Source organism: Cladophialophora psammophila (assembly GCF_000585535.1).
Source record: "Cladophialophora psammophila CBS 110553 chromosome Unknown aczJe-supercont1.1, whole genome shotgun sequence".
Taxonomy (NCBI): Eukaryota; Fungi; Ascomycota; class Eurotiomycetes; order Chaetothyriales; family Herpotrichiellaceae; genus Cladophialophora; species Cladophialophora psammophila.
Genome location: NW_006912922.1, coordinates 1,324,770 through 1,350,849, shown reverse-complemented (window position 1 = coordinate 1,350,849; position 26,080 = coordinate 1,324,770). Strand labels below are relative to the sequence as shown.

Below are 26,080 nucleotides of genomic sequence, written 5' to 3'. Positions count from 1 at the left end.
AGAAGGGATACACTTTATGTACTTGTACATGTATGTAGCAACTGGTGCAAACCGAATAGTCGGACATTGAAAGGGACAGTTTATCTTTGTCCAGAGCACTATGACATCTGTTGACCACCAAGAGACCGACTATCTCGTCATAAACTATGCAGTTAATAGTCTGACTACTCCTGTACCGAGCAATAGTTAACACGGTTTTGTTCCGCAAGGCTGCAGCTCCTGAATCTACTAGTTACCCTGCGAGCCTGCCAGCCTGCCAGCCCACCAGCCCCTACCTCCTTGCACGGGACACTCTGTACTGGGTACGGGATTAGGATACCGAGGGACGAAATAATGGACTTGCCCAGCCTGGGCTGCCGCGGGATATCCCTTTTCTAGCTGCGCCGTAATGGCGATGGGAGGAGAACCCCTGGCGCGCTCTAGGTGCATATTACCAGCTACTCTGCATCCATTGTTGCGTGCTCGACTTGCTGCGTAGATTGGCTAACCGAGGGTGCTGCAACGAGTGGTTCATGTTGCGAAAAGGTCACGTTTGCATTCCCTAATCGCTATCCGCCTGTCTATCCTTGTTTTTGAAATTCATATCTTCGTCTGTCCCGCCTAGGGGTCGCCTCTCCCGCGCGCTCTCACCGCCAGTAACTTGGTCCCCGGCCCTTCAGACACGTCTCCCACGCGTCGTCGAGCACATCGACAACCTCTTGCGGTAGGGGTCCCTTTTGCAGATCCCTCAGGTTACTCTCCAACTGTGCCAGGGAACTGACTCCGATGATGACACCGTCGTTGCCTCCGTCCTTGCTGAACTTCAGCATCGAATGGTGGGTCAACCATCGCAGCGCTGTCTCCACTAAGGTGAGATTATGTTTCTGGACGACGGGTTCGATCACTTTGAGGGCCTGGAATATCGAGTCTTGGAAATACCGGTCGCGGTACATCTAAGTAGAGCATTGGGGTCAATTATGGCGAGCCAAGAATTTTTCATGTGTTTTCAGGAGCCAAATGGTAACTCAGGCAGGGAAACATGAGGGAATATTTCGGCGGCTTTGGGTTCTTTCTCAGGCATACCTTTCCTGACCTGGCCACGTCTGCGAAGCGGCCTTCACTAGGCACTTCGCTCTTGGATTTGTACTTGCCGCTGAACACGCCGCCGGCGAGCTATTTGCTCGGGTTAGTTCTTTGGACCTTTCAATGCTGATGTAATGCGAGAAAATGGGGCAACATACCGGATTGTAGGCAACCAAGTCCAAACCATACCTAGAGAACCCCAGGTCAGCTTGTTGGGCGTTCGAGCGCTCCGAGGTAACCAGTCCTCACTTTCGACAACAAGGAACCAACTCCTTCTCAATATCCCTTGTGATGGCATTATACATTGCCTGATAGATAGTGGGCTTTACCCAGCCGCGCTCATTCGCAATGTTCCAAACCTCGGCGACCTCCCAGGCGGCGAAATTACTCAGTCCCAATTGAACGAATTTGCCTTCTTTGAACATCTCATTGCAACATTGTAAGGTGTCTTTGAACGGCACGGATCTGTCAGGGGCATGGAGGTAAAAGATGTCGACGCAGTTCGTCCCCAGTTCCGCCAGACTCTTCTCGAGACTCGCTCTCAACTTCTCCGGTGAATGGTCGCCCGGGTGTGCAGGGTAGCATTTGGTGGCGAGAGTCAAGCCGCGGTCTTTCCATTTTGCCTCTCGTGTGAATGCTTCTTGCTGGCCACCGACATATGCCCGCGCCGTGTCTACCTCGTCGTACCCCAGGGATTGGAAGTAGTCGAGGTTCTTGTTGTATTCCTCCAAAGTAGTGATCCGGCTGCCCTTGGACTCGGTTCCCGGGGGGCCAAACGTCATGAGGCCGAGGATTATGCGCGGTTTGTCACTGTCTATCATGGTGGAAGTGACGAGCGGCATCTTCGAAGAGGTGGACGAGAGGGCGGGGGATGGAGCTGGAGATACGTGACGGGTGAGGGAGGCTAAGCGGGCGGCCGTCTGGGGGGGCAGGGAGGCTTGAGAACGTGTGAGGACAGCGCGAAACATGAAAGTGAAGAGGAGGGTTTTGCTCTCTGAAGGCCACTTGGTCTTAGAGATAGATAACGTGGAGGATGTGATTAAGGCTCTTCCTTTGGGGACCGCAGTCTGCTGCTCCCCACCATATGCACATGCGTGCAACGGACATGACGCCATTGGACATTTCTCCAATTTGTCTCAACGGGCCCGTGGGGTATATAGCGAGATAGGTACATAATACAAAGGTACATATTATTACTGCCTTCTGCTGCCTTTCTTCCAGAGCGCTTGGTGCCAGGAGGTATCATCCCCGTTACATATGACTCGGCATTCGGATTTATTCAGCGGCTCCCTGCCATTTACATATCTAGTGAAGGACAGATTAGGTCAACTACGATCCCCAAATACCTACCTCGTACAAACACCCTCCGTCCGTGTACACCGCATTCCAGTCACCTCGACACTAACCCCGTTAGCACTGTAGATTATAGTCTTCCTTGATGATCTGAGCACTCTTCTCGCCAATCATGAACACCGGGCCTTGAAGGTTGACGTCTGGCAGCCGCGGGATGATACTGACATCGCACACGCGGAGGTTCTGCACCCCATAGACCCGCAAATGTGAATCTACCACGCCGCCGTCTGCCTCGGGCAGCATCTGGCAAGTTCCACTGGCATGCCAATTCGGAATGGTATTGGCCTTGATGTAATCGAAGATGGTGTCGTCAGAGGCGTTTGCAGGAATATGCGCAAGTCCGGGCTGGACCTCGCCGTTGTTGGGCCCAATAGTGAACTGTGCAATGGCCGGGTGTGCAAGCAATTTTCTCAGATCCTTGAATGCATTGATGGCCACAACACGGTCGGTTTCGTTCGAGTAGTAGTTAGGGTCGATGTTGGGTGCATCGAAGATCGACGCCGATTTCAGCGTTACGCTGCCGCGACTGAGAGCCACCAGCGGCGACGCCGTGAGGGAGATGTAAGACAAGTTAGATTGAGGCACATAGTAGGCCGATGAAGAGGTGCCCCCCGTTGAAGAAGTGCCACCCGACGACGGGAGGAATGCCAGTCCGCTGGGGTAAAAGAGTGATTCGTACAAGAACTCGACATGCGACTGGTTGACAAGTCCAGCATTGAGCACCGCTTGCGCACCTATGGCTCGCAGAGTGGCATTGGACAATTGCTGAAAACCATTGGTGATGCCAGAGGGAGCGGTGTATGGCCCAGTCAGGGAGTCGAGAAACTGTTGTTGAGCTGCTTCTAGAGTGGAAGCACTGACTGACATTGAACTCGTCGATGCTGTCTGTTCGACCAAGGCCATGATGCTGAAGACGCAGTGATCATTTAAGCTGTGAAGAATTAGAGCCGCATGCACCGAGAGGGCATAGGCACTCACTTCTGGCCGACATTTTCGTTGATGTGCACTGGATTGATGCCATTTTGACTCAACTGTGCCTGAGGTCCAATTCCCTGGGGAAATAGTTAGAAGCGTTCGTCGACTTGTCCACATATTTACTCACCGAGATCATCAGCAGTTGAGGGCTGTTGAATGCACCCATGGCCACGATTACCTCCTTGGTGGCGTTGACCGTGATGAATTGGCCCGTTGGCTGATCCGTGAAGGAGACGCCTGTCGCGCGTGATGCCCCATTGCTGCCTTTCGTGAACTGGATCGAGGTCACCGACGCATAATGAAGGACGTCCAGACTCGTGCGATTCTGGACCGGTTTATAGAAGGCGTCATAGCTTGAGCTGCGCCTGAGCCGGCTATCGAAACATCCAGTGCCTTGCTTGACACCCGTGTTGTTGCCGTTGTTGAGTTCATTGACAATGGGGATACCTATGGCTTCGCCAGCGCGAATAAAGCCCACATTTGAATCCGGCACGTATCCCTGGAACGCTATCTGGAGCTCGCCATTGGAGTATGCGGTAGGGTCCCAAGTCTGAAAGCTGTGATCGAAACTGTCGTTGAGGTTCGGCGGGTTGAAGTGGGTTTGCTGCGACGGTCAGCCAGCCGTCTGGCCCGGGCGGAAGTCCGCTATACCAACTAACCTTGATGCTCAAAGGATACAAATCATCCCAGCCCCAGCCCTGGTTGCCTAGCTGGACCCAGTGGTCATAAACGCTGGCGCTGCCTCTTCCATAATACAAGCCATTGATTGCCGAACTGCCGCCAAGTCCCCGCCCCCCTATGAAGCACGAAGTCAGCTCATCCGAGACTCAAAAGCCACCGGGCCCCTCACGGTGATATGGGAGAATTCGATTGTTGAGGTTCTTCTGCGGCAAAGTGTAGTAGTTGTAGTCAATCGCGGTACCTGAGGTAGTGAGTAGCATGTTTGGTGAATCTTCGGAGCTGCAAACGATTACCAGCAAGGTTTTGATTGCCACCAGGGTACATGTAATTTGCAACAACACCAGGTTCCGGTCCTGCTTCGAGCACAAGCACTCTTGTACTGGGGCATTCCGTCAACCGGTTCGCAATAACAAGACCCGCCGTGCCACCTGTCTTGGGTGAGTATACCACACTGTGCCACAGTGTAGGTATCTTACCTCCAGCGATGATGAAGTCGTATGTGTCTTGGATGGTCTGTCTCTTGATTTTCTTGATGGGCTTCGCGCAGGCTGCACCTGCCAGAGTGAGGGTGATGAGCGTTGAGAGATACATGGCACTGGCTTGACAATTGGAAACGAATAAGGGAGGGGAAATTGCGGAAGCCAGTCTCCCAACTCCCACTGTATATATGTCCCCAGACAGTGCTCAATGACATCTGCACTCACCGCTGCAACCAGGCACAGCCCTTCTAATCACGGCTTGATTGATTGCCCATAACGATACATGGGACCTTAGGCCATAAGCACCCTATGCTATCCATCCCAGAGTATGGCACGATTGGCTGTCATCTGCTTGTTTGGATAGAAAGCTGAGGACATTCTGTCGATCGTGCTGCCTTACAAGGCAGTGTCAAAGCATAATAGGCAGAGGACTTTTGAGAATTCGCTGAGCATGTCATACTATTATGCCAAGGAAGCCTTCCTTTGACGCAGAAGCCTGACACAGTGTTAGCCAAAAGGATTGCTTACCGATGCAGATCAGTGATTCCTTTACCGGTTGTAATCCGCTCACGGCCGCTTCCTATTGCATGAGCCGAGATCTTCCCATGATGTTGGGCTTTGTTGTTACCTTCTGTTTGTCGTATGTCTGCATTTTCAAACGTTAGTTTTAGCTCAAGCTAGGTTACAATAAGGCCCAACATACCAGTGCCTCGATCAATAAGGCGTTCCAAGGCCTTTGAAACCAGATATTCGCCCGAAACTGTGGGTGATTGCTCGGTAGGATTGAGCTCCCTCAAAGGAATCCGGTACCCACTTCCTCCTTCCCACTCCCCGATTCGGTTATATCACGGCCGACGGTCAACCACTCTCACGGTCCATTCCCAAGATCTGGGGTACTGCTCCACTCCTCAATCAAGGCCTTGAAGGTATAAGAAAGCATTCCATGTCCAATTCTGAGTAATCGGATACCCAATGTTGTCTGACATCTCGATTCCTTCGAAGTATCACGTCCATGGCTAAATGATCCGTGGCAGCCATCCGGGCGCCCTGCCTTGCCAGAGCAATATGAGGGTGGGATTTGTGACGTGCACCACCACTCGGCCAATCCTCGACAGGATTGCTGACCTGCAGTCAATCACAACAGAATCTAGTGGCTTGACGCCCGCCCTCGTTCAGCGTCTGTTTGGCGGCCTACTCTCGGCGAAGACGCTGAATCTTGGGCTTTTGTAGGCAGAATTAAGGCGTTCCAGGAGCAATCGACTAGGTGATGCCAGTCCAACTGTATGGATCTGTGGATACACATCTTCGTTCCGTATGCGTCCTCAAAACCTGCCCACTGATTATAGTGATGCTGTCGGAAACACATATTCGGTTCTACAACAAAATCAAGACTCGGAAGCTGCCAGCACCAACCCAAGCCACGGTACTCGCAGCTGAGGTGGGCAACTTGACTCTGCGTGACCATTTCGGCTGCATAGTTTTCGACTACAAACATGATGTTCGAATCCAAACCTCGGATTCTAGCTTGGCTCATTCGAGCAATTTTGATCGACGTAAGCAAAGAGCTTGGGCAGCTGTGCCATTAATACCGCTTTCCAGCAGGTCGATTTCCGAGACATGAGCAACTATGGGCACATTGCAGACAAAGCCTTCACGTGTAAATGGACCATATGGGTTGTGCGTGCGTTTTCAGAGCAGAAAAAGGATACATACCGCGCACGCGTTCTGGGACCGGCTTGAATTCGATGTTGACGGCGCTATTGGATGACTCGATGGAGGCGAGACATGAGCTGTCTTGCTGTCGACTGGCGGTGCAAGTGTTCCATATATGCCGTCCTCGAAAGAAGGAGATATTCCCTGTCTCGGAGCTCCGCCAAAACCCCTCCAAGAATGTGGCTCAGACGTACCTACACCTGTATGGGATGGCTCCACGACACAAAAGTGGCCAGACTAGACGAAATAATGTTCAGATTGCAGCAATCCCATCGTAGACACATGTCCTCCTATTTCGGACTCTCAAACGGTTTAGGCCACCCATATAGCGAGACAGTTGGAGCTGTCAGCGACCGAAATGTAAGCCGCTCTTCCCGGACCCAAGCTGGCGCAAAGAACGCGGTGATCTCAATTTGGCGAATGTTTAGAGCATCAACTGAATATCCAGATCTCAATTAGTCGCCAAAAATGTCTCTTGCTAAATATATTGAGGAGCTGGGGTCGATCCTGGGTTCCGAAGAAACCATTCTCCCATCTTCGGATCTGTATAGGGTCGAGTCTTTGCCGTGGGCGGCCCAGAAAGACCTTAAACCTGCAGTGGTCATTCGTCCCACGAGCATCAAATCGTTGAGCAAGGCCTTGGCATATCTTTCGAAGACAGACTTGAGCCTTGGAATTCGAAGTCAAGGCGTTGGCTCTGCTTCAGCAAAGGATATCTTGATAAGCATGACAGCATTTGATGAAGTCGACTTTGACCGGCAGAATGAAATTGCGACGGTGGGAGCAGGACAGAGTTGGGGCCAATACTATGAGAAGATCGACAAAATTGCCCCCGGTTATGCAAGTAAGTTGTCCAATTGAAGGCCACCTGAAGGCCCATTTCTCTAGTCGGAAATATCATATATGCAAGAAGAAATCTTGACGTCGATGGCAGCCGTCTCGATTCGTACGCCCTGCGTTGGCGTGGGCGGAAGCATCCTAGGTGGTGGATATTCCTGGCTCTCCTCGGAATATGGTTTGACCTCAGACCCGGCCAATATGCTCGATGCGCAGGTCGTGAAAGTCGACGGAACTGTCCTCTGGGCGTCCGAAGACCCAGAACTGCTCTGGGGAATAAGAGCGACAAATGGTGCATTTGGCGGTAGGTGCCTACAGCAACCATCTTCTTATACTGACTCTTGGTTAGTGATCTCTCGGTTCAAACTTCGAGCTCGCAAGTATCAGCTCGAGGTCTGGGGTGGAAACATCCTGATCCCGAGGACAGAGCTTAGAGCTGTTGTCAGAGGCATTGCTGCGATGGTTGCAAGGCCTCCAAATCCTAAGGTAGCCTTCTATCTCTTTATGATGAGAAAAGAGCAGTTGACGCATATGGGACCCAAAGAGGATATGTTGATGGTCCATGCGTTTGACGCGCTCGGTGAGACACATGGCAGAAGTGGCGATGGCTTTAAATGGGCCCTAGATTGCCCAGGGGCAGTTGACACAACCAGGGTAGTTAGTTTGTCGGGGATGGCCAAACTGCAAGGTAAGACCCATTCATGATAGTGATTTGATCATGGAATGACGATCTACCCAGACAATGTTGGTAAAGCCAAGGGCGCCGCAAACGTTTGGTGGGCGTCAATAGCATTAAGCAGGATGGATGAGGCGACACTCCTTCGAGCATTTGACTGGTATGACAATGCTGCAGCTTTGCCCGGAGCAGTGGGGAAGCGGGCTTCGCTATTTTTCGAGTTTTTCACCACGGTATTCTGCCCTTGCCAACCAGTGCTGCAAATCTTCTGACACAAGTACGAACAGCGAGATTCTCTGACATCCAACACCGATTCCGCTTGGCCGCGTCCTCGAGGGTTCCAGCACAAGATAACGCTCGGGTCCGGAACGGATATCGGGGCGTGCCTTGAGGATATCGAGGTGGCGAAGATGTTGGTGAAGGACGGTCCAGGCCAGATAGTAAACACTTCTGGGCCAGTTCAAATAGTACCGAATGTAATGGAAGATTTCCATGATCCTATCGCCCAGGTGAGACTATTCAAACAGCCCATCCACAACTTTCTGACGACATAATCGCAGGTATACCGAGAACATTATCCGAGACTCCAAGAACTGAAGAAAAGATATGATCCTGACAACAAACTCGGAGGACCTATTAGATATCTGCACTCGTAGCAAAACAAGCGGTCTCTGTGGAATCATGGGCTCAGTCGGGTAGTTCATGAATTCGCGCGCTTCGCCTCAGAGGCATCTTCCTACTCTTGAAAGAATGGCTCTCCAACACCATGAAACCATTCAGGCGGGCCACGAAGTGGCTCAGCCAGTTCGGTGTCTTTGATCAAGGGTGGAATTGGGTGCTTTTTATCAAGCCTTGAGACAACCCAATCAATGGCGGCCATCTCATCAGAAGGCAAGTCAAACTGGTTCTCTCGTGGATCTTCGCCGTAATGGATATTTGCAGGCTCTTCCTCGCTGTCGTCCTGAGATCTGTTAAAGAGACCCTGGTAGCCATCGTGGCGGATGCTTCTGTAGTATGCGTCGTAGGTTGTGAGTGCATAGCGAGACTCGCTGCCTGCAAGATTATCGAGCTGATAGTCAGCTCTGGTGTACCTCTTGCCGTGAAGGAAGCTAAGAGCACCGTCCATAGCGTCTACGTAACTGAGACGAGGATTATGATGATCATCAGAGTGATGATTAAAAATGTCGATATCCCTTAGATCTGCGTTGGGAAAGCCGGTCATTTCGGCCTCGGCCACCGCTGCAGGAAAACTATTCAATCTTTCGCCGTGCCAGCGTAGGGGCGCATTAAAATCTGGCGCGAACGCGTCGGGAATTGTCTCCAGCGAGCCGGTTTCAACGTAGCGTAAAATTCTCACATCCATTTCGTAGCTAAACTTGCGCTCGACCTTGATGGTCCGATAATGGTTCTCATTTCGAGTGCTCAATTTTCCCGCCGTTGTGGCACGTGCTATTATGCGCCGTAGAGCCTCCAGTTGCCAGCGGAAACAACTTACCCGGGCATAAGCCTTTGCTGCCCAAACCAAGAAAGCTGGTTCCGTTCTTGGCAGAGATAAAGGATCAATCGAAAACAGGACGTAGAGTGCTGGAACAAAAGAGCCCCTCCTCTTGAAGATCCGGTGCTCCAGCATCACATCAGCCGCCGCGGCAGCTCTGTACAGCCGAGGGGAGACCTTGAAGGGCTGATCATCAGGACGAAAGAAATAGTCGATGGCAAGTGTCTCACGTAACCATTGTGAATTGCGAGTCGCCCATACTGCGCGATTCTCTAGGAACTCCCAGACATCCAGCGAGGATGTTGTTGGCTTCCTCCCCTCGATATTAAGCCCGATGTAGTATTCGATGACGCGGGGAAAAGGTGTGTTGTCGGGCAGATCCGGCAAACGATTGTGCATCTTCTCTTTACCAATAGTCATCACGCCGAATATTCGCATCTGACACTGAATGACGAGCTCGTATTGCCAATCGGAAAGAAGCCGGTATGAGCCAGGAGCTGCGTGGTCGTTGTCGTCGAATCGACTTTCATTGACTTCGCTACGCCGTCTTAGGCGAACGTCCCACATGGTTGTTTCGACGTGCCATGACCGTCCTTCGTTATCTCTGGCCCACCAGCAATGTCCGTTCAGATTTTTGAGGTCGGTCTTGCCTTGCATAAACTCTTCTATGGCAGCTCCTGCACGCCTCGGTTGAGCAACTTTGAGCAGCTCCCCAACAACGTATCTCAGATTTGCTGCCAGCCATAGTTTGACTTGGCCCCACGTACACCAGCGACTTGCCAATATCGCCTTTGTCATGTTTCGAATGTCCCAGCTTGAGAGGGGAAGTTCAAGCCTAGGGATGAGGAAGTGCAACTTGTGAATGTCGAACTGTCTATCAACGTCGTGGCTGAAGAAAGCTAGAAGGAATGCAGCATGGTACAGGGCCTTCATTCCTGATAACTTGACAGCAATCAAGGGCGATGCGACAAGTAGATTCCCGTTCATGGAAGCAAGAAAGATCTGTTGCAAGAGCTCGGCGGGTAGAGCCTCCAGATAGCAAGGCTCAGGGAGACGAACCTGTTTGCCGCCCGCCAATTTCCGCTGTTTAGATGCATGGCGATCGAGGCTGCGCAATGTTGATGTTGTTTCAGAGTAGACTGAACCATTGCGAGTTCGCTTCAGAGTCTCTGTCCATCTGGTAGTCATTGTCTATTTAGTGGAACTGTATGAGGCATTGAGCCGCAATAATGTATCCGAGACGATGCGGGTTGGAAAACGGGAGAAGCTAGGATGCAACGGGGCGAGTGGGCTCTTGAGCGCCAAGGCCTGGCATCACGTGCTATAGAATTTCGCTGCCCGGGTCAATCGCACCCTCTGTTCGACGACGACGACGCCGCCGCCGCCGCTTTGCGACGTTGGCGCCTGCTGTAACAGCATGACGTCCGATTCCCAGTTGTCGAAAAGCTTCACAATACCTCTCCCATCCTCTTCTTCTCCTTGCAAAAAGGGACGGTGTGCAGAGCGCGGCTCAAGAACAGGTGGTATTGGCAAGAAGAAGTGGCCTGAAGATGACGGAACAGGGGGTGTGAATCAGAGGTCCCGATGCCACTTTCAGATAGGAGACTCTTTGTATTGCGGATACTCGGCAGACTGTCAGGACAGAGCCCGGAAAGAAAAGTTGCACCGCTTCGTTGTTTAGTTACAAAGCACCAGTTACCTCCCTCGCTCGTAATAATAGGTACCTGGTTGTTTGTGGGTGGCCCGGGTGAAGGGGGTCTGGCTAAGTAAATTAGGCCTAGCCACCTCTCCAGGTGGGATTCAGGGTCCAACTCAGCCGCCTCGCCCTACTGGCCCTCTTCGCCTAAGCCCCCAATCGGCAGGCCTCCCTGCCCAACACCTGGTGCGCATGAGGGAAACTTTTGTGACCTCCGCAAATCCTAACTGCATGGTGCAATTCTCTTACCACTCCTATCAACACGTACATTGGTGAATCCGACGATAACGTTGCAGGCGAACGTCGACACCGTCAGAGAGGCCTCTTCCTATCAGGGGCGCACAAGCAGTCCCACTGCACCCAACAACGCCACGTATTGATTGCCAGACCGACTGCGCCTGATTCTGTCCTCCCCCCCACTGCAGACCACTGACCAAATCCGGTGACGGTTTATAATCCTGCCTTCTCCCAACCGCATGGATGACACCGTCCGACAGCAGCGACTCGTCCGGGGGAGATCTCATATATACACCTCCTGGAACTGAGTCGCCTCTGCCTCTCTCCTCCGTCTCCGCTTCCGCCGCGCCCTCTAAAGCCGACGACCGTCCTGCAAGCCCCTTACGTCTAAACTCCCTCCCACCAGCTATAAAAGACGAATTCCGGGCCGATCGACAGCACATTCGAGGAGTGCATTTTAATCTGAATGACGGACCTGTGGACGACGAAGACGAAGACGACGACGACATGGCCGGGAGAACGTCAATGCACAGGCCGACGGGGCCGGAATCCCATGAGCCGTTGTTGGGAGAGGATAAACAAGCAAGTAACAGAGGTCGACCGGAGTCACCCAGTCTTCATGGCTCAGCCAGACCAGCAGTCTCGTCGCGGAGGAGCACATTCCGCTCACGATCACCCTCATACAGCCAGCCAGAGGACATGGTACGGCGAAAATACATCTACGCCTCCTTCTTCCTCATCCTCTCCCTTATCTCGTTTGTCGTCCAGACGGAAACTGCGGTATATATCCAACACGAACTGAAATGGAACAAGGCATACTGCATGATGTACTTAACACATGGCTCTTGGATATTCCTCTGGCCCATCCAACTTCTTTTTCTCCGAATCCAGAAACGAAAACTCTCTTGGCCTGCATTCTGGCGAAGACATGTTTATCTCCTCCGCTCTACGGCACAAATGGTCCGCTCTCAAGAACTGCATCTCTCAAAATCCTCCATCTCGATCTCCCCTTGGCCATACATGGTCAAAGCCACCGCTTTCATCACCACGTTTTTGACCATGGCTGGAGGATCATGGTATGTTGCTGTCAATTTAACCTCGCCGTCCGACCTCACCGCAATCTACAATTGCTCTGCCTTCTTCGCCTACGTCTTTTCCATCATGCTCCTCAACGACAGACTCCGCTTTGACAAGGCTCTCTCGGTCGCACTCGCCATAATCGGCGTCTTCGTTGTCGCATATGGGGACAAAGATGATACAACCCCAGGGCCGGAAACATCAAACCCTGGTGCTGAAAAGGGGTTTGGCACGAAGCTTTTGGGAAACATTATAATTGGCATCGGCTCGGTGGCGTATGGTTTTTACGAAGTTCTCTATAAACGCTTCGCCTGTCCTCCTGAGGGCACTTCGCCGGGAAGGGGGATGATTTTCGCAAATACATTTGGCAGCATGGTTGGATTTTTCACATTGACAGTTCTCTGGATCCCTCTCCCCATCCTGCATTGGACCGGTCTGGAGAAATTTGAGATTCCCAGCGGCCAAGCAGCCAGCTTACTGGCCATCTCCACCCTTTCCAACGCCGTCTTCTCCGGCTCCTTCCTCGTCCTCATGTCCCTCACCTCTCCGGTCTTGAGCTCCGTTGCCGCACTGCTCACGATCTTTTTAGTGGGCATCACCGATTGGATCGTCACCGGGAAGCCACTCAGCGCTGCAGCACTCGCTGGCTGCGCCTTGATTATCGTGGCGTTTGTGATGTTAAGTTGGGCGACATATCGGGAGATGAGAGAAGAGCAGCTGAGAAGGGAGGAAGAGGAAGAGGATAAAGTCTTCGATGACGATGAGGAGGAGGAGGAGGAAGCTGATGAACAGCGAGTGTCGAGTAATAGAAGGAGGGCCAGCTGATTCAGCGTTGATTGAGTTCGGACAAGTCTCACTCTTGTATTCGCGAGGTCCAGTGATTTTCTGATGATGTTCGGCGGGTGACATCCCGCACGGCGCAGAGCGGAAAGTTTTGAAACGTGGCGACATTGAATGCCACGGGGCCATGAGACATTGCATTTCTGGATGGAGGACGTTCAAGCGTCCCAGGCAGGACAGGGGCGAGATTTCATGGTCCATGTTGAATGCAACTGGACATGAAGGTTCTTTGAATTTATTTGCATCTAGAGGCGTTTGGGGTTATTGTATACAGGTCAACGTACAAATCCGTTGCACGCTCAGCACAGACGAGCAAGCCGGAGGTCATATACCCCGAAGAGGAGGGTCTCTCTTGACAATGCGGACATTTCACGTCCGAATATGAATTGTCTACTAGCATCTCAATATCGTTTCTCATAAACCCGCGAACAAAGAAATTCAGACATCTCATGTGAAGAATAATCTCTTCTGTCTCCTCCCGCCAGCCACGTCCGGCCCTGCTAGGTTACTGGACGAGACTTTTCTCTTCGCCTTCATCCCGTTGGCAGACCTCGGCCTATCTGGCACACCTGCGTCGGGTGATGCTCTGCTAGGGCCTGCGAGTGTGGATCCGTGCGCCTCGGCGACGACCTCTTTGATCGTCTGTCGCGAAAGACATAGATCAATGTGGCTGTTAAACTCCCTGTCATTCGCTGGCTGCGGGAGTTGACAAATTGGACAGTCCCATACTGCTTCTTGCTTGTGCTCATCGTTCAAGCCCGATGAAGCAGTTTTATTTAGCACTCGTCCATGCTTGGCTGGAGGTGATGCTGCCGGCGAGGTTGGCTCGCTGCCAAACTTGTACCTGCCAAAGGGTTCATGCCAGTCAGCCGTGGAAATAGAGGCATCTGGCACTGGTGTGTGGGTATCCTGGTCTTGGGTTTGTTCATGCTGCTGTTCTTGACTCAGACGCTCCAGCTCTTCAATCTCCTCCTGTCTCTCCTGGCGCGCCGCTTCTTCGAACTCTGAGTCAGGCCACACTTCCCACTTGGCATCATCTGCTGACTTTCCTGTGAAGGAGTTGTCGTTGCTGGGTTTTCGGCGGAAGAAATCGGTACTCCCCTTTTTCGTGCTGACTAGATGGGTGCACCGTAGTCCCATCAAGCGGAGCCGGAAGTCCGGGATCTCCTTTTCGAGCTTCACCAACATCGGGAGGCTGTAATTGTAGAGATCGTCTGCGAGGTGGACCGCCTTTGGGGTGGCAACTTGTCGCGTGAAGACTTCGTAGGTGTGAAGTTTGACCTTCAACACCAGGGTCCGGCCTTTGACCTCGACTCGAATCATATCTTTTGCCAGTTCCTCGGCTGTGCGGCGAAGCTTCTCGCGAAGTTCTTGTTTATTCCTGATATCGCGGAACGTGCTTTCTGTTCCTACGCTCTTGCGTTCATATTCCTCAGCAGGCTGCACGATTGTGCGCCCAAGACCAAGGTAGGTGTGCATTAGGAACTGGAATGCCTTCTCGCCAAACAGCTTATAAAGGTATGCCCGCTGAAGATAGATGTCGCCACATGTTTTAATGCCAATAGCGTCGAGCTCTCGCTCAAAGACACGACCGACACCGTTAACCTTGCGCACCGGCAGTATAGCCATGAACGACATTATGGCAGCCCGATCATTGGGAATTCGAAATTGCCCATTTGGTTTGTTCTTATTGGAACAGATCTTGGCCAATTTGGCATTGGGCGCAATACCGGCGGAGATTGTGATCTTGCACTTCTCGTGAACTTCCTTTCTGAGTTGTTCAACTGCGGCCTCCGGGTCTAGCCGGTGAGTATTGCAGTACCCTGTAATATTCATGTAGGCTTCATCGATGCTAGAGCTCTCGAAGCGGGGATCATACTCTGCGAGGATAGCCCTCACTTCTTTCGCCTTGGCTGTGTATTTGTCAAAGTTCAATGGTAGACAGACCAGCTGAGGGCATAGTTTCTTGGCCACAAATGCTGCCATGGCACTGCGACAACCATATTTCCGAGCCTCGTAGTTACAGGTGGTAAGAACTCCCATCCCCACGGCCATGGGCACAGTCTTGAGTTCAGGTCGATCAATTTCTTCGACGGCGGCATAGAAGGCATCGCAATCAATGTGCACGACATACTGTGACAGGTCTCTTGCCAGCTCGAGGGACGCAATGTAATCATCTGCCCGGCGCAAATCCGTCTTGAGGTCAAGCTTCTCCAGTTGTGCCTTCTTTTTGAGAATCTGCTCAATCTTGACAGTCAAATTCCTGTCCTTGACTTCTTCATTGTTGAAGAACTTCGAGCCCTTGGAGGCCTCGTAAATGATTTCGGAGACCTTCTTCTGATCGACCGCATCTTGCCCGGCCTTGGTCAAAGAAGGACCGAGAAGATGGTGCTTCAGGGAATGATGTTGAGATGCCTGGACGAAGGCTGCCTGGGCCTGGTTCCGCGGTGTCTGGCCCTGATCATCTGGGGTATTGTCTGTGTTTGGGTTGACGGTTGTAAGGAGGCTATCATTCCCATCATGCAATGTCATCGCAACATGGTAGGGATTGCATCGAGCGGCATATCGTGTGGTGAGGGTTCCAACAGTGGCTCTCTGGTTAGCGAGGAACCAATATGTGCCAATATGACGCGACAGGGCAGGGGCGCGATGGAGCGTGATGGTGGACGTGTTTAGCGAGAAAGTCACCAGTGCCACCTGCGCCCAGTGACGAAACCAAAACCCCCAACTAAACCCTTTGCGGTCTTCTACTGGAGCGTGCCCTCGGAATCTCAAAACAGCTTGTTGACATTCATGTGGACAGACCGCCTGCACTCAATGTCTACACTCCCAGAGAGCCTCTCCGCTCACTTGAAGCGATAATAATGGTCTCTATCCGGCCTCGAATATTCATCCATCGCTGTCATGCGAGAGCGAGAGCGCCAGCAGCCACAGTCAATCCCTCGTTCTCGACGTTCGCCCCTCCCGACCACGATGGCCACCGACAAACAAACCCGCCCAAACATCTCGAAACCACTCACCCCGGCCCTCAGCGCAAATTTCCGCACAGCTAAAAGCCCATTGACCCCGAGGGTGGTCGGTTCTGCTTCTTCCTCCCCGAATTTGTCCTCTCGCAGGGACCCCTTCGTCAGGTCCAAATCACCTCCAAAACCCGATCAGACCACAACCCCCCTAAATGGAAACATCACTCCTCGGTCTGGTGCGAGGAAGTCACGGGTCGGTACCGAGTCGCCGTTGACTCCGGCGCAATCGAAAGGAGCCAACAATGGCCAAAGGTCAAGAGCGTCGTCGGGTAATGAGGCATCGAAACCCACTGGAGGTGCAATGCGAGGTCTCGGCATCACCAGCCCACGGCTTGCTGCAAGTACAGGTGCTCTGCCAAAAGTCAACACGTCAGGCTCCGCGCCTGCTATGACAACCAAACGAAGGTTGTCCGCGGCAAAGAGCATGGTAGAGGGCGACAAAGATATCTCGTCAAAGTTCTTCCACGCCGACGAGGTCAAGCCCACCGTCGGGTCCCCGGAGGCGGAAGAGGGCCACCGATTCCCTCCAAAGCCAGGCCACTTCTTTGTCGGGTCACCCCCGCTACCTAGGGAAAATGCAAGTGGAAAGGAAAACCTCGATGATAAATTCATCAGGGCGAACGATCTACCGCAGCATGTACCAACCAGACGCAACGTCCTTCCACACATCTCGACAGAGAAGTTAAACAATTCGACCATTACTACAGCCACACACGGCTATCGAAGTACTCCGCCTCAATCGCCAAACAAACCCCACAGAGGAGCCCTTACGGAACCTGCGTCACCCCGAAAATTACAACCTGGTCAAGCACCTTCTCCGCCAGGGCCTCGAACGCCCGCCGAACGCCCGAAGAGCAGCTTGGGCAGTATCGCAACACCTCAGCCTGCTGCAAAAGGCCATCGCAAATCAATCAGTGCAAGCTCCATAAGTTCGGCGGCACCCAGGAAGCTGAGCGATCCCAAAGTACAACCGCCACAACCATTAGATCTCCACCCTGCTTCTGCATTGTCACCCCGGATCCAGGGGAATAATCTTCTGTCTCCGGAAACATTGAGTCCCAGGTCTATCAGTCTTGCCTCTACCAACACTGTCCCCACCTCCGTCCCAAGCGACACGGATTTTTCAGAACTCACAAAAGCGCCCAGCGTATCGGCGCCGGGTACAGACCCAAGAGGAGACCAAGCAACGGCCATCTTCCAGTCCCAATTGGATGAAGCTGCTAATGCTCGCCGGGAACGCAAAGTTCTCGACTTGGAAATCTCGAACTCATCGTTGCTGGCGATCAATAAAACCCTAGAGCGTGAACTCCGTAAACAGACCGGAGAGTTAAGGAGGTACCGTCGCCTATCACGTTCGGGCAGGTTATCACTTGCACCAACAACGAGGACGGCCTCTGAACAGTCCAACTTCACTCTCGGTACGGTCACAGAGTTTGATGGCGAAGATCGCCAATTTTCAGACGACGACGACGACAGCGATCTAGACGACCTCGAGGATGAAGATGACTCTATGCTATCCACCGAGTCAGGCTCCATGTTAAGTCCATCTATCCAATCACGTCAGCGCGCAAGAGACGAGAAACGACTGATGCTGGACCTTTCCCGCCACCAACAACTTCTTGTCGATTTCCAGAAACTCAGCCAAAGCATAAAACGATGTCTTACCTGTACCGAAGAGCTAATTCGAGACGGGAACAAGGCTTTAGATTATAGAGTGGGTATAGGGGATGTGAAGCTGGGAGGGAGAGTTTTGAACGATGATGAACTCGATGAAAGAGGATTGGTGAATGGTGTGGAAGAACAGGAGGCAAGACAAGGTCTATTAAGTCCCAGCATCACAAAGGCGAACTTAGACGAGGCTCAACTATGGGGGGCCGCGCCGCCCCCTACGATAATTGCCAGCGAGGTCATAGGGATGCCTTCACTGGACGAGTTGTCCGATATATTGGATTCTGTCAGCATGCAATTGGAGGAGACCTAGATTGGCGTCTTGAAACCTTTGGAGTGGATTTGCGGAAGACCAAGTCTCTTCCTTTACGACATAATGACGCAGATTGCATTGGAAGCCGGATTACGTTGAAGAGATTGCTATTTCCTTTTGTTTCATGGCGGGAGTTCGGTTGGTGGTGGTGGCATGGATAAGTTGTGGAATTCGTGGCCTGTCTCCTACAGTGTATAAAATGATACCCCGCTTGTCGTCGCCGACTTTTGCTTTGTTTTTACTGGTGCGCGCGAAGACAGAGAGTGAGAAAGAGAGTGAGAAAAGCCTTGCATACACAATTAAGAGTTGATTCGGCACGGAGGACCCTGGCCGCGAGCCATAATGATCAATTGCAGAAAGCTGAAAGCTGCACAGGAGGAGACTAGTCAATCAATCAGTCAATCAATCAATCAATATAGGGACAGAGACGGAAGGAACCCATAAAATGCCATACGGAGAGGAAGGAAAGATTCGTTTGGTATCTATCTATTCTGGCAATTAAGCCCGCGATGGTCGAACGCGCGACCAACTGCTCGACGGCACTGCTCGACGGCCCGCTCGCTCTCCCCTTGATTCTATCCTGTCCTATCCGATCCGATCCAAGCATTCCGTCACATTCACGATCCGGGCCCGCAGGCGCGGTGATTACCTTAGCATAGCAGTAGCAGCAGTAGTGTAAGTAGAGAAGCCCTTGTTGCAAAGTATTCATACTCTGAGGGTATCGCCATCCGAGGAAGAAATAACATTCCACATGACAGACCGTGTGCCGCCGAGTCGCTAACCAACGAGAGTCGAACAGGCCCTAGCTTCGTTCAATCCCCCCTGTACAGGAACCTTTGCCCGACTGTGGTCAAGCTCACGTCGTCGCCGGCTGTTTCGGTGACGCCTCCCGGTTGCCTCCAAAGAAGTGTCGATGTTGCTGATCGTTGGGCTGGCTTTCTTTCGCTTTCTCTTTCTCCTTTTTCTTTTCTTGCTTCTTCATGGATTCGGCCATTAGCTGCTCAAAGGCCATGAAGTCGCCTTCCTCATCCGGGTCGCGTTCCGCCTGCATGACCACGACGTTAGCATCGATAGTATACGGTTATTTTTGTGACCTAGACAAATGCCACTTCAAGCAGAGAAGAACTCTTACCTTTTGGTAGATGGTCCCACACAGTACCAGGGCGTGTGCTCTTTCTATCCTCTTCTCTATTCTGACGTTCTTATCGTTCAGAATCCTGTCGCACACATCCCTCAACACGCCCTGAATCTCAAACCTGGAGCCCCTCCATGCAGCCGCCAGAATCTTGCCCGTGACTTTCCTCTCATACTCTGCTTTCTTTTCGTCAGTCCAATCGGCACCGCCCTTTTCTTCCAATTTGGCCATTTCTTCCATTGTTAGTTGGGCGTCGATGGCTGAAGAGATCGTGTTCCACGTGTCTTTTGCGAGAGTGCCTTTGTCTTTTAGGCGGGCGAAGAATCCTGAGATGCCCAAGAATCTCTGAGATTTGAGGAAGGAAGTCGCCTTTTGCATGTATGTCTGTCCAACAGCATGAAGGATTTCAATGCCGAAGGATTCCATCTTGAGATTTTCAACTTCGAGTCTTATCTTTTCCTGGAATGCATTCGTGACTTCAGGGCCCTTGTCTGTTTCTGTCCACACGCTGATACGATCAATCAGCTTCTTTGCGAGGGTCTCGACTCGTTCTTCTCGCAGACGCCGTCTCTCGCGCTCGTAAGCTTCCAACTTCTCCCGCTGCTCCTTGGTCAGCCCGCCGCGTTTTTTCTTCTTCTGCAAGTCTTTCTCTTCCTGGGTCAGGCCTGCAGCGTCCATTCGCGCATCTTCTTCTGATCGATCCATAATGGCTTGCTGGCCGGCGTATCTTCTCTGCGGGGTGCTAGTCCCAGATGATCTGGCAGTGGACGTCGATGGCTCATCCCCGTCCAGCCCCGGAAAATACGGTGGAGGTGCTGGCCCCTCGTGTGCAGAGTCTTCTCTTGCTTCGGTTTCCGTTGCGCTCATGCCTGCGGCGGTCGGCTGTTTTTCCTTTGCATCATGAACGTTCAACTTCTCTTCCGCAGTTTTGGAAAGCTCTTCTTCCTCCATGGCCTGCATTGTGATGTCCATGGTATGTGTGAGATCCTTCAGGAGAGACAATTCGCCAATGAGATCGACAAAAGCATCACCACCAAAGATCATGCTGAAAAACTCGGCAGGATCCTCGAACCCTTGGCTAGGCATGGCCTTTTCTTTGCCATACTTATCATAAGCGGCTCGGGTCTCTTTGTTCGAGAGGACCTGGTAAGCTTCGCCAACGGCTTGAAACCGAACGTGCGCGGTTTCATCGCCGGGGTTCTTGTCAGGATGTGTGGTGATGGCGAGCTTTCTGTAGGCTTTTTTGATTTCTAGTTCGGAGGCATCTGGTTTAACGCCTAGGGCGTCATAGTATGAAGTGTCGACGACCATTGTAGCAGGCGTAGATCCGGAGTGGGATGGATATGATTTCTGGCTGACACACCGGTTGGCATGGAACGGAGACGTGTACAGGTTATATTGCAGACTTTGGGCTTGTGAAGGCCGCCGCACCCGTTGGTCACCGCAAGCACGAAACTCAACAAAGGGGGGGTGAAGTCATAGTCTGAGTGATGCCTTAGCTGAGCCACTTTGGTGCCACTGTGGCTGACACGCAGCAACACGCAGCTGGCGAGCGTCGAGCCGTCGAGCCGGGTTTTTGGGGGGGCCGGCAAGCGTGCCTTGACGGGGGGGCCACGAAACCTCCCTAGAGCCGATTCGGCATCGCTTTCTTTCTCACAAATGCGTCCTCGGGTCAAGGATCGTGCCATTCGGATATGCTAACCTCCACACACAAAACATGATGGTCTAGTTCACCTCGAGCGCGGGTAGTCGACAAAACGTCCCCGCCCCTTTTTCTTTTCTCGATCATGGTCGCTCGTTACCACTCAGTGTACTCCATCCGACTGGAGTTCTTGAACGCTAGATAGGAGAAGAGGGAAGCTGTCCACAGAGCAACTCGAAAACTGCATTGGATTGCACGTCAGTCACAATGGTCAAAGCCAGCGAGGTTGTGTTTTACCTCTTCCACCCCCAGCAATTGCGCTCCATCATTCAATGGTAAGCTCAGAAAGAGGTTCATGTTGCGCACGAAGACTGACAAAAACTGACACCTGCTCAGGAAAGTCTGGCATAACCCAGTCCATGAACGAGATGAGTCCAAGGAAACTGAATCCACCAAACAATGCTTCAAATACTTGAAAATGACCAGTCGTTCCTTCAGCGCCGTGATTCAAGAGTTGCATCCAGAGCTCTTGCTCCCTGTCACTCTGTTCTACCTGGTCCTGCGTGGCCTGGATACTATCGAAGACGACACGTCGATCCCCGTCCAGAAGAAGGAGCTGGTGTTACGCAACTTCGACGAAGTTCTTGACATTGATGGATGGACATACACTGAAAACCGGCCTGAAGAGAAGGACCGCGAACTGATGCTCAATTATGGATGCGTGGTCGAAGAGTTCAAAAAAATCAAACCTGCCTACCAAGTTATCATCAAGGACATCGCGAAGAGAATGGGGAACGGAATGGCCGATTACTGCGTGAAATCTGAGAACAACGATTTTGCCGTAGTCACTTGCGCTGAGTATGACCAATATTGCTACTACGTGGCGGGATTGGTTGGTGAGGGATTGACCAGAATGTTTGTGGAAAGCAAATTCGGAAACCCGGTTCTGCTAGACAGGCCCAACCTCCACAACTCGATGGGGATTTTCCTGCAAAAGACCAACATCATCCGAGACGTGCGGGAAGATTTTGATGACCGCAGAATATTCTGGCCCAAGGAGATCTGGTCGAGACACGTCGACGAGTTCGAGGATCTCTTCAAGCCCGAATACCAGGAACAGGCATTGAATTGTAGTGCAGAAATGGTGTTGAATGCGCTCAACCATGCTGACGAATGTATTTTCTACATGGCTGGGCTTAGGGAGCAGAGTGTGTTCAATTTTTGCGCGATTCCGCAGACCATGGCCATCGCGACGCTGGATCTCTGCTTCAGGAATTACTCCATGTTCCAGCGCAATATCAAAATCACAAAGGGCGAGGCTTGTCAGATCATGATCGAATCGACTCAAAACCTTCAGGCGGCTTGTGATGTGTTCCGGCGACATATTCATTCCATCCGGAAGAAGAATCGGCCGCAAGACCCGAACTTTTTGAAGATCAGCATTGCATGCGGCAAGGTGGAACAGTTCATCGAATCCATATTCCCGTCACAGAAGGTGGAGGACGTTCTGGCCAGGAACAAGGCCGACGAGGCGCGGGCGGAGCTTGCAAAGCGGGAAAAGGAAGCAGGTTCGGCGGGAGCAAAGGACACGCTTGCGTTGTTGGGAGCCGTGGTCCTGATGTTGCTCTTCATCGCGTCTATTATGGTGAGCAAGTCCTTCTTCTGATGATCGCAGTCAGCGCTAATGTGCCACTAGGTTGGAGTTGCCTGGCTGATGGGTGCGCGATTCGACGTGGCCTTTGAAGAACTGAAGAAGTCCTGGGGCCAAATTTTGACCGGGGACGTCTTCAAAGGACCGAGTCAAAATGGCACCTCGACAGGCACGGATGGTCATAGCGAACTATGATTGTTTGTGATTCCTTGTGGCTCGGTGGTTTTTGGCAGAGCGTGTGTGGATTATTGCCAATAGCACATATCTGAGTGCGCCCTGGCAACGGCGGCACTATCTGTTTTAGTTTCGAGGGGAAAAAAAAGTCATACGCAAACCGAGACTGAGCTCACGAATTCAGACCCCGAGTTTTGTTTTCTTTTTGGAGAAGTTCCCTCTCCAGCACGGATGTCAAATTGCAACTCAGCCGCTCTCATTGACTGTTGTTGTGCCGAAGATGTGCTAAAATCGAATCAGACGCGCTCAAAACTGACAATTGACAGGCATGAGATGAGGTTCTGTGATGAGTCTTGTTACCTTTTGAGCGTACATTTTTGTGGTTGTTATTTCCTTTGGTGTTTGGAGCTTAGTGCCGTGCTGTGGGCAAAGAGGTGAGTACTCGGAACAAGCTGCATGGCGGTCTCGATGACGTCGTAAGCGACGAATGCCAATGGCAACTGCTATGGCCATTGATGCCAGGGCACCAAGCACCAAGCGCGGAAGGGGGTTGTTAAGTACTGTCCTTGGCCCGGTTTCCGTACTTGCGGTTTACCTATTATGCCGTTTGATTCATTCCTACTGAGTAGATGATGGGACGACGTCATGCAGTTTAATTCTCCCCGGGCCTGTAGACCCTGCTGCCCTGCTCCCTTGGGTGTCTTGGGTGTTCCAACTCTCTCCATACTGTTACAGGACTCGGAATGTGTGCAATGCCAGCCTTGAATGCGGGTGTTCTTCATCCCTGCTCCTTTTCTTCCTGTCCTCGAAAAATGGCTCAACCTCTCCCATCTCCCTTCTACTATCCTTTTGGCACTTTTCTCGTTCCTTCTCGGGGACTCTCCTTCTCTCCGCTTCCGCTTTGGTTCTTGTCCTACCTCTACCTCGTACACTGTATCAAGTACAAGTACATACTGGTCAGTAGGACCATTCATGGAAACACATTTTTATGAGGAAGGTTATCCGGAAGCCTAAGCCTTCCCCTTGAAAATCTTACAACCTTGCCGAGTACAAATGTCCCGAGCTGGAGAGAGGCGATCAGGGGGGCGAGGGATCGATCGTCTCTGATCGCTGATGCTCGCCCTCGCCTCTTCACAGGGGGCCCTTCTCGCTCTTCTCGCCCCTTTCGCAGAATAGGCATCTGGGGCATCTTCGTCCTGTAATAATATCTGGCATGCCAGTAACATGGCCAAATGCGGATTCTGCGGTGTCCGTGAGACGCGGCCCCATCTGCCATCTACCGACCCGTCCTTGCCGTCCAGTCCGTCGTTATATACGAGCCGCCCATGACCAATGTCTGCTCCCTGTTCTGTCTTCTTTTCCACTTGCCGTCCAGTTGAATTGAAGCTTCACCCACCCCTCTCAATAGCCCAATGGGCCACCTCAGTGTCGGTGTAGCTGCTACACAATGACGTCTTCTCTATAGACACCTCACCAGCCCTGCTCCTGCACTCCTCTACTTATTTGCTTCTGGTGTCCTCCTGTTCCTGCAGTCCTAACTGCAAGCCTGGTTCTCTGTGCGAGCTTCGCGGCTGATGATATAGACCAGCCCCGTGATCTGTGTTCCTGCAGTATGTTTACTCTTCATTGAATTATCCCATCAACGTCCAATCAAACGCAAAATCTCCTTCTCGGTCAGATAAGAGGCCCGTTTGACCGTGCAATCCTGTGCCTCTGCACGCCGCCAACTCCACTGCAGCACCACACAAGTTGGGCACCCGGTGCTGCAAGGCGTCCGCCCAACCCCCCTGTATACCCTGCGCGAGGTGCATTGCCGACCTACGACGACAGCCGCGTGTAACGCCCGGCTGCGTTCAAAATGGAACAGGCTCTAGGTTTAGGCCTCAACGGCGTTAATCTTGCCATCACACACCAGGACAAGGTGATTGACCCTCTGCATCGCAGATACAAGAAAATCCGTGGCCAAGTGCCTCAACCCGATCCCGCTCTTTTCGACAAACGCACAATGGAAGAGAAAGGCCTCGTTCTACGCCGTCGCCGTGATGTGGCCTCGGACGAAGAGATTGTCGAGGTGGTGAGGCACAAGGGAGACATTCTGCCACGACGACCTACTCGGTCGGGGCAACAACGTCAAAGAGCCAGCTCTATGCACAATGGTCGAGACATGGGTGCAGGCGCGGCCGCAGGCGCCGGTGCAGGGGCCCTCGTGGCATACCGCGACCGTGATCGTGACAGAGACAATTACTACGACTCCGAGGGCTCGGTGCCTCCACGCTCGCGCGTTCGAGCAAAGTCCTCCTCCGGTCGCTCTCGACGCCGCCGAAGCTCTTCAAGCTCCTCCTCATCCTCGCTGCTCTCTTCCACCGAGGAAGAGAAGAACATCCGCAAAATGCAACGCAAGAAATGGCTCACCGCCGCTCTGGCAAGTGTGGCCACCATCCACGCCGCCTCCAAAGTCTATTCTTCCATCGAGTCGCATGATAAACGAATGGAAAAAGTTCGCGAGGGGAAAATGTCCCCGGAGGAAGCCCACAAGCAGCAACGCGCATCTCGGTGGCAAGATGCCGCCGCCATTGGGATTGCCGCGTTGGGCCTCAAAGGTGCGGTGAGCGAGTGGAATGAGCTGTCCGAGGAGCACAATCACCACAAAGAAATGCTTTCGTTGAAGGAAGAGCATCACAAGAAGCGCATGGAGCGCGAGAGACGCAGGCGCGCAAGGGAACGGGGAGGGTACTACAAGGGACGGGATGGCAAGTGGTACTACGACGGCCCCGAGCCACAGAGCAGTGAAAGTTACCGTGGAAGCCGTGCTAGCGGCGGAGCAGGTGGCCCTTACGACGACGACCGGGCGATCAGAGACTCGAATCGCGCGAGAAAGATGTATGACGAAGATAGGGACTTTGATGATTACGATAGCAGGAGATCCAGGTCTCGGCGTGCGGTGAGTCGCGGTCGTGCCAGCGACTACTGATATTTCATCATGTCGTCTTTTCCGGTGTCTTTCATCGTCTCGTGCTTGGGAATGCAAGAAGAGATTCTTGTTGGATTCGAGATATGCTGACGCGCCTTTTTGGGGCGTGGAAGAAGTCCAGAAGCCCGTCAAGATCACCGCCCGGTTTGAACAAATACAGAAAGAAGCCCGAAAGGACTCGCACGACCGTTGGAAATTTTGGTGCAGACTTGGTTGAAGATATTATGGGGCTCTGAGTATTCAGTCTGTTGAGCAGCAGTCCGAGACGTCGGATGACTCCATGTGTTCGTGGATCTCGGCATTCCAGCCATTGGTTGGATTCTGAACGGCATATCAAGAGTCGACTCGGTCAAAGGCAGAGAAGGGTAGGTGGGTGAGTCTC

General features: G+C 52.3%; 10 protein-coding genes across 10 annotated transcripts; 5 read left to right on the top strand and 5 right to left on the bottom strand.

The window, feature by feature from the left end:
* Nucleotides 1-626: 626 nt before the first annotated feature.
* A1O5_00478 (oxidoreductase) lies at nucleotides 627-1,904 on the bottom strand (the record flags this gene model as incomplete). The annotated part of the gene is made up of 4 exons (XM_007741097.1): nucleotides 627-932; nucleotides 1,063-1,152; nucleotides 1,221-1,251; nucleotides 1,312-1,904. The coding sequence occupies 4 exons, from the start codon at nucleotides 1,902-1,904 to the stop codon at nucleotides 627-629; spliced, it is 1,020 nt and encodes a 339-aa protein (XP_007739287.1).
* Nucleotides 1,905-2,472: 568 nt separating this feature from the next.
* Nucleotides 2,473-4,662, bottom strand: A1O5_00477 (uncharacterized protein; the record flags this gene model as incomplete). Its single annotated transcript, XM_007741096.1, has 7 exons — nucleotides 2,473-3,346; nucleotides 3,394-3,467; nucleotides 3,518-3,994; nucleotides 4,050-4,186; nucleotides 4,241-4,312; nucleotides 4,365-4,499; nucleotides 4,548-4,662. 7 exons carry the CDS (start codon nucleotides 4,660-4,662, stop codon nucleotides 2,473-2,475), a joined length of 1,884 nt encoding a protein of 627 aa, XP_007739286.1.
* Nucleotides 4,663-6,731: 2,069 nt separating this feature from the next.
* On the top strand, nucleotides 6,732-8,432 carry A1O5_00476 (uncharacterized protein; the record flags this gene model as incomplete). Its single annotated transcript, XM_007741095.1, has 6 exons — nucleotides 6,732-7,107; nucleotides 7,198-7,404; nucleotides 7,450-7,788; nucleotides 7,840-8,009; nucleotides 8,064-8,285; nucleotides 8,337-8,432. 6 exons carry the CDS (start codon nucleotides 6,732-6,734, stop codon nucleotides 8,430-8,432), a joined length of 1,410 nt encoding a protein of 469 aa, XP_007739285.1.
* Nucleotides 8,433-8,512: 80 nt separating this feature from the next.
* Nucleotides 8,513-10,459, bottom strand: A1O5_00475 (uncharacterized protein; the record flags this gene model as incomplete). The annotated part of the gene is made up of 1 exon (XM_007741094.1): nucleotides 8,513-10,459. The coding sequence occupies one exon, from the start codon at nucleotides 10,457-10,459 to the stop codon at nucleotides 8,513-8,515; it is 1,947 nt and encodes a 648-aa protein (XP_007739284.1).
* Nucleotides 10,460-11,711: 1,252 nt separating this feature from the next.
* A1O5_00474 (uncharacterized protein) lies at nucleotides 11,712-13,106 on the top strand (the record flags this gene model as incomplete). The annotated part of the gene is made up of 1 exon (XM_007741093.1): nucleotides 11,712-13,106. The coding sequence occupies one exon, from the start codon at nucleotides 11,712-11,714 to the stop codon at nucleotides 13,104-13,106; it is 1,395 nt and encodes a 464-aa protein (XP_007739283.1).
* Nucleotides 13,107-13,568: 462 nt separating this feature from the next.
* Nucleotides 13,569-15,653, bottom strand: A1O5_00473 (DNA polymerase kappa subunit; the record flags this gene model as incomplete). The annotated part of the gene is made up of 1 exon (XM_007741092.1): nucleotides 13,569-15,653. One exon carries the CDS (start codon nucleotides 15,651-15,653, stop codon nucleotides 13,569-13,571), a length of 2,085 nt encoding a protein of 694 aa, XP_007739282.1.
* Nucleotides 15,654-16,094: 441 nt separating this feature from the next.
* A1O5_00472 (uncharacterized protein) lies at nucleotides 16,095-18,125 on the top strand (the record flags this gene model as incomplete). The annotated part of the gene is made up of 1 exon (XM_007741091.1): nucleotides 16,095-18,125. One exon carries the CDS (start codon nucleotides 16,095-16,097, stop codon nucleotides 18,123-18,125), a length of 2,031 nt encoding a protein of 676 aa, XP_007739281.1.
* An 856-nt stretch (nucleotides 18,126-18,981) lies between these two features.
* Nucleotides 18,982-20,571, bottom strand: A1O5_00471 (uncharacterized protein; the record flags this gene model as incomplete). Its single annotated transcript, XM_007741090.1, has 2 exons — nucleotides 18,982-19,170; nucleotides 19,258-20,571. 2 exons carry the CDS (start codon nucleotides 20,569-20,571, stop codon nucleotides 18,982-18,984), a joined length of 1,503 nt encoding a protein of 500 aa, XP_007739280.1.
* Nucleotides 20,572-21,169: 598 nt separating this feature from the next.
* Nucleotides 21,170-22,748, top strand: A1O5_00470 (farnesyl-diphosphate farnesyltransferase; the record flags this gene model as incomplete). Its single annotated transcript, XM_007741089.1, has 3 exons — nucleotides 21,170-21,237; nucleotides 21,299-22,547; nucleotides 22,599-22,748. The coding sequence occupies 3 exons, from the start codon at nucleotides 21,170-21,172 to the stop codon at nucleotides 22,746-22,748; spliced, it is 1,467 nt and encodes a 488-aa protein (XP_007739279.1).
* A 1,837-nt stretch (nucleotides 22,749-24,585) lies between these two features.
* On the top strand, nucleotides 24,586-25,698 carry A1O5_00469 (uncharacterized protein; the record flags this gene model as incomplete). The annotated part of the gene is made up of 1 exon (XM_007741088.1): nucleotides 24,586-25,698. The coding sequence occupies one exon, from the start codon at nucleotides 24,586-24,588 to the stop codon at nucleotides 25,696-25,698; it is 1,113 nt and encodes a 370-aa protein (XP_007739278.1).
* Nucleotides 25,699-26,080: the final 382 nt, after the last annotated feature.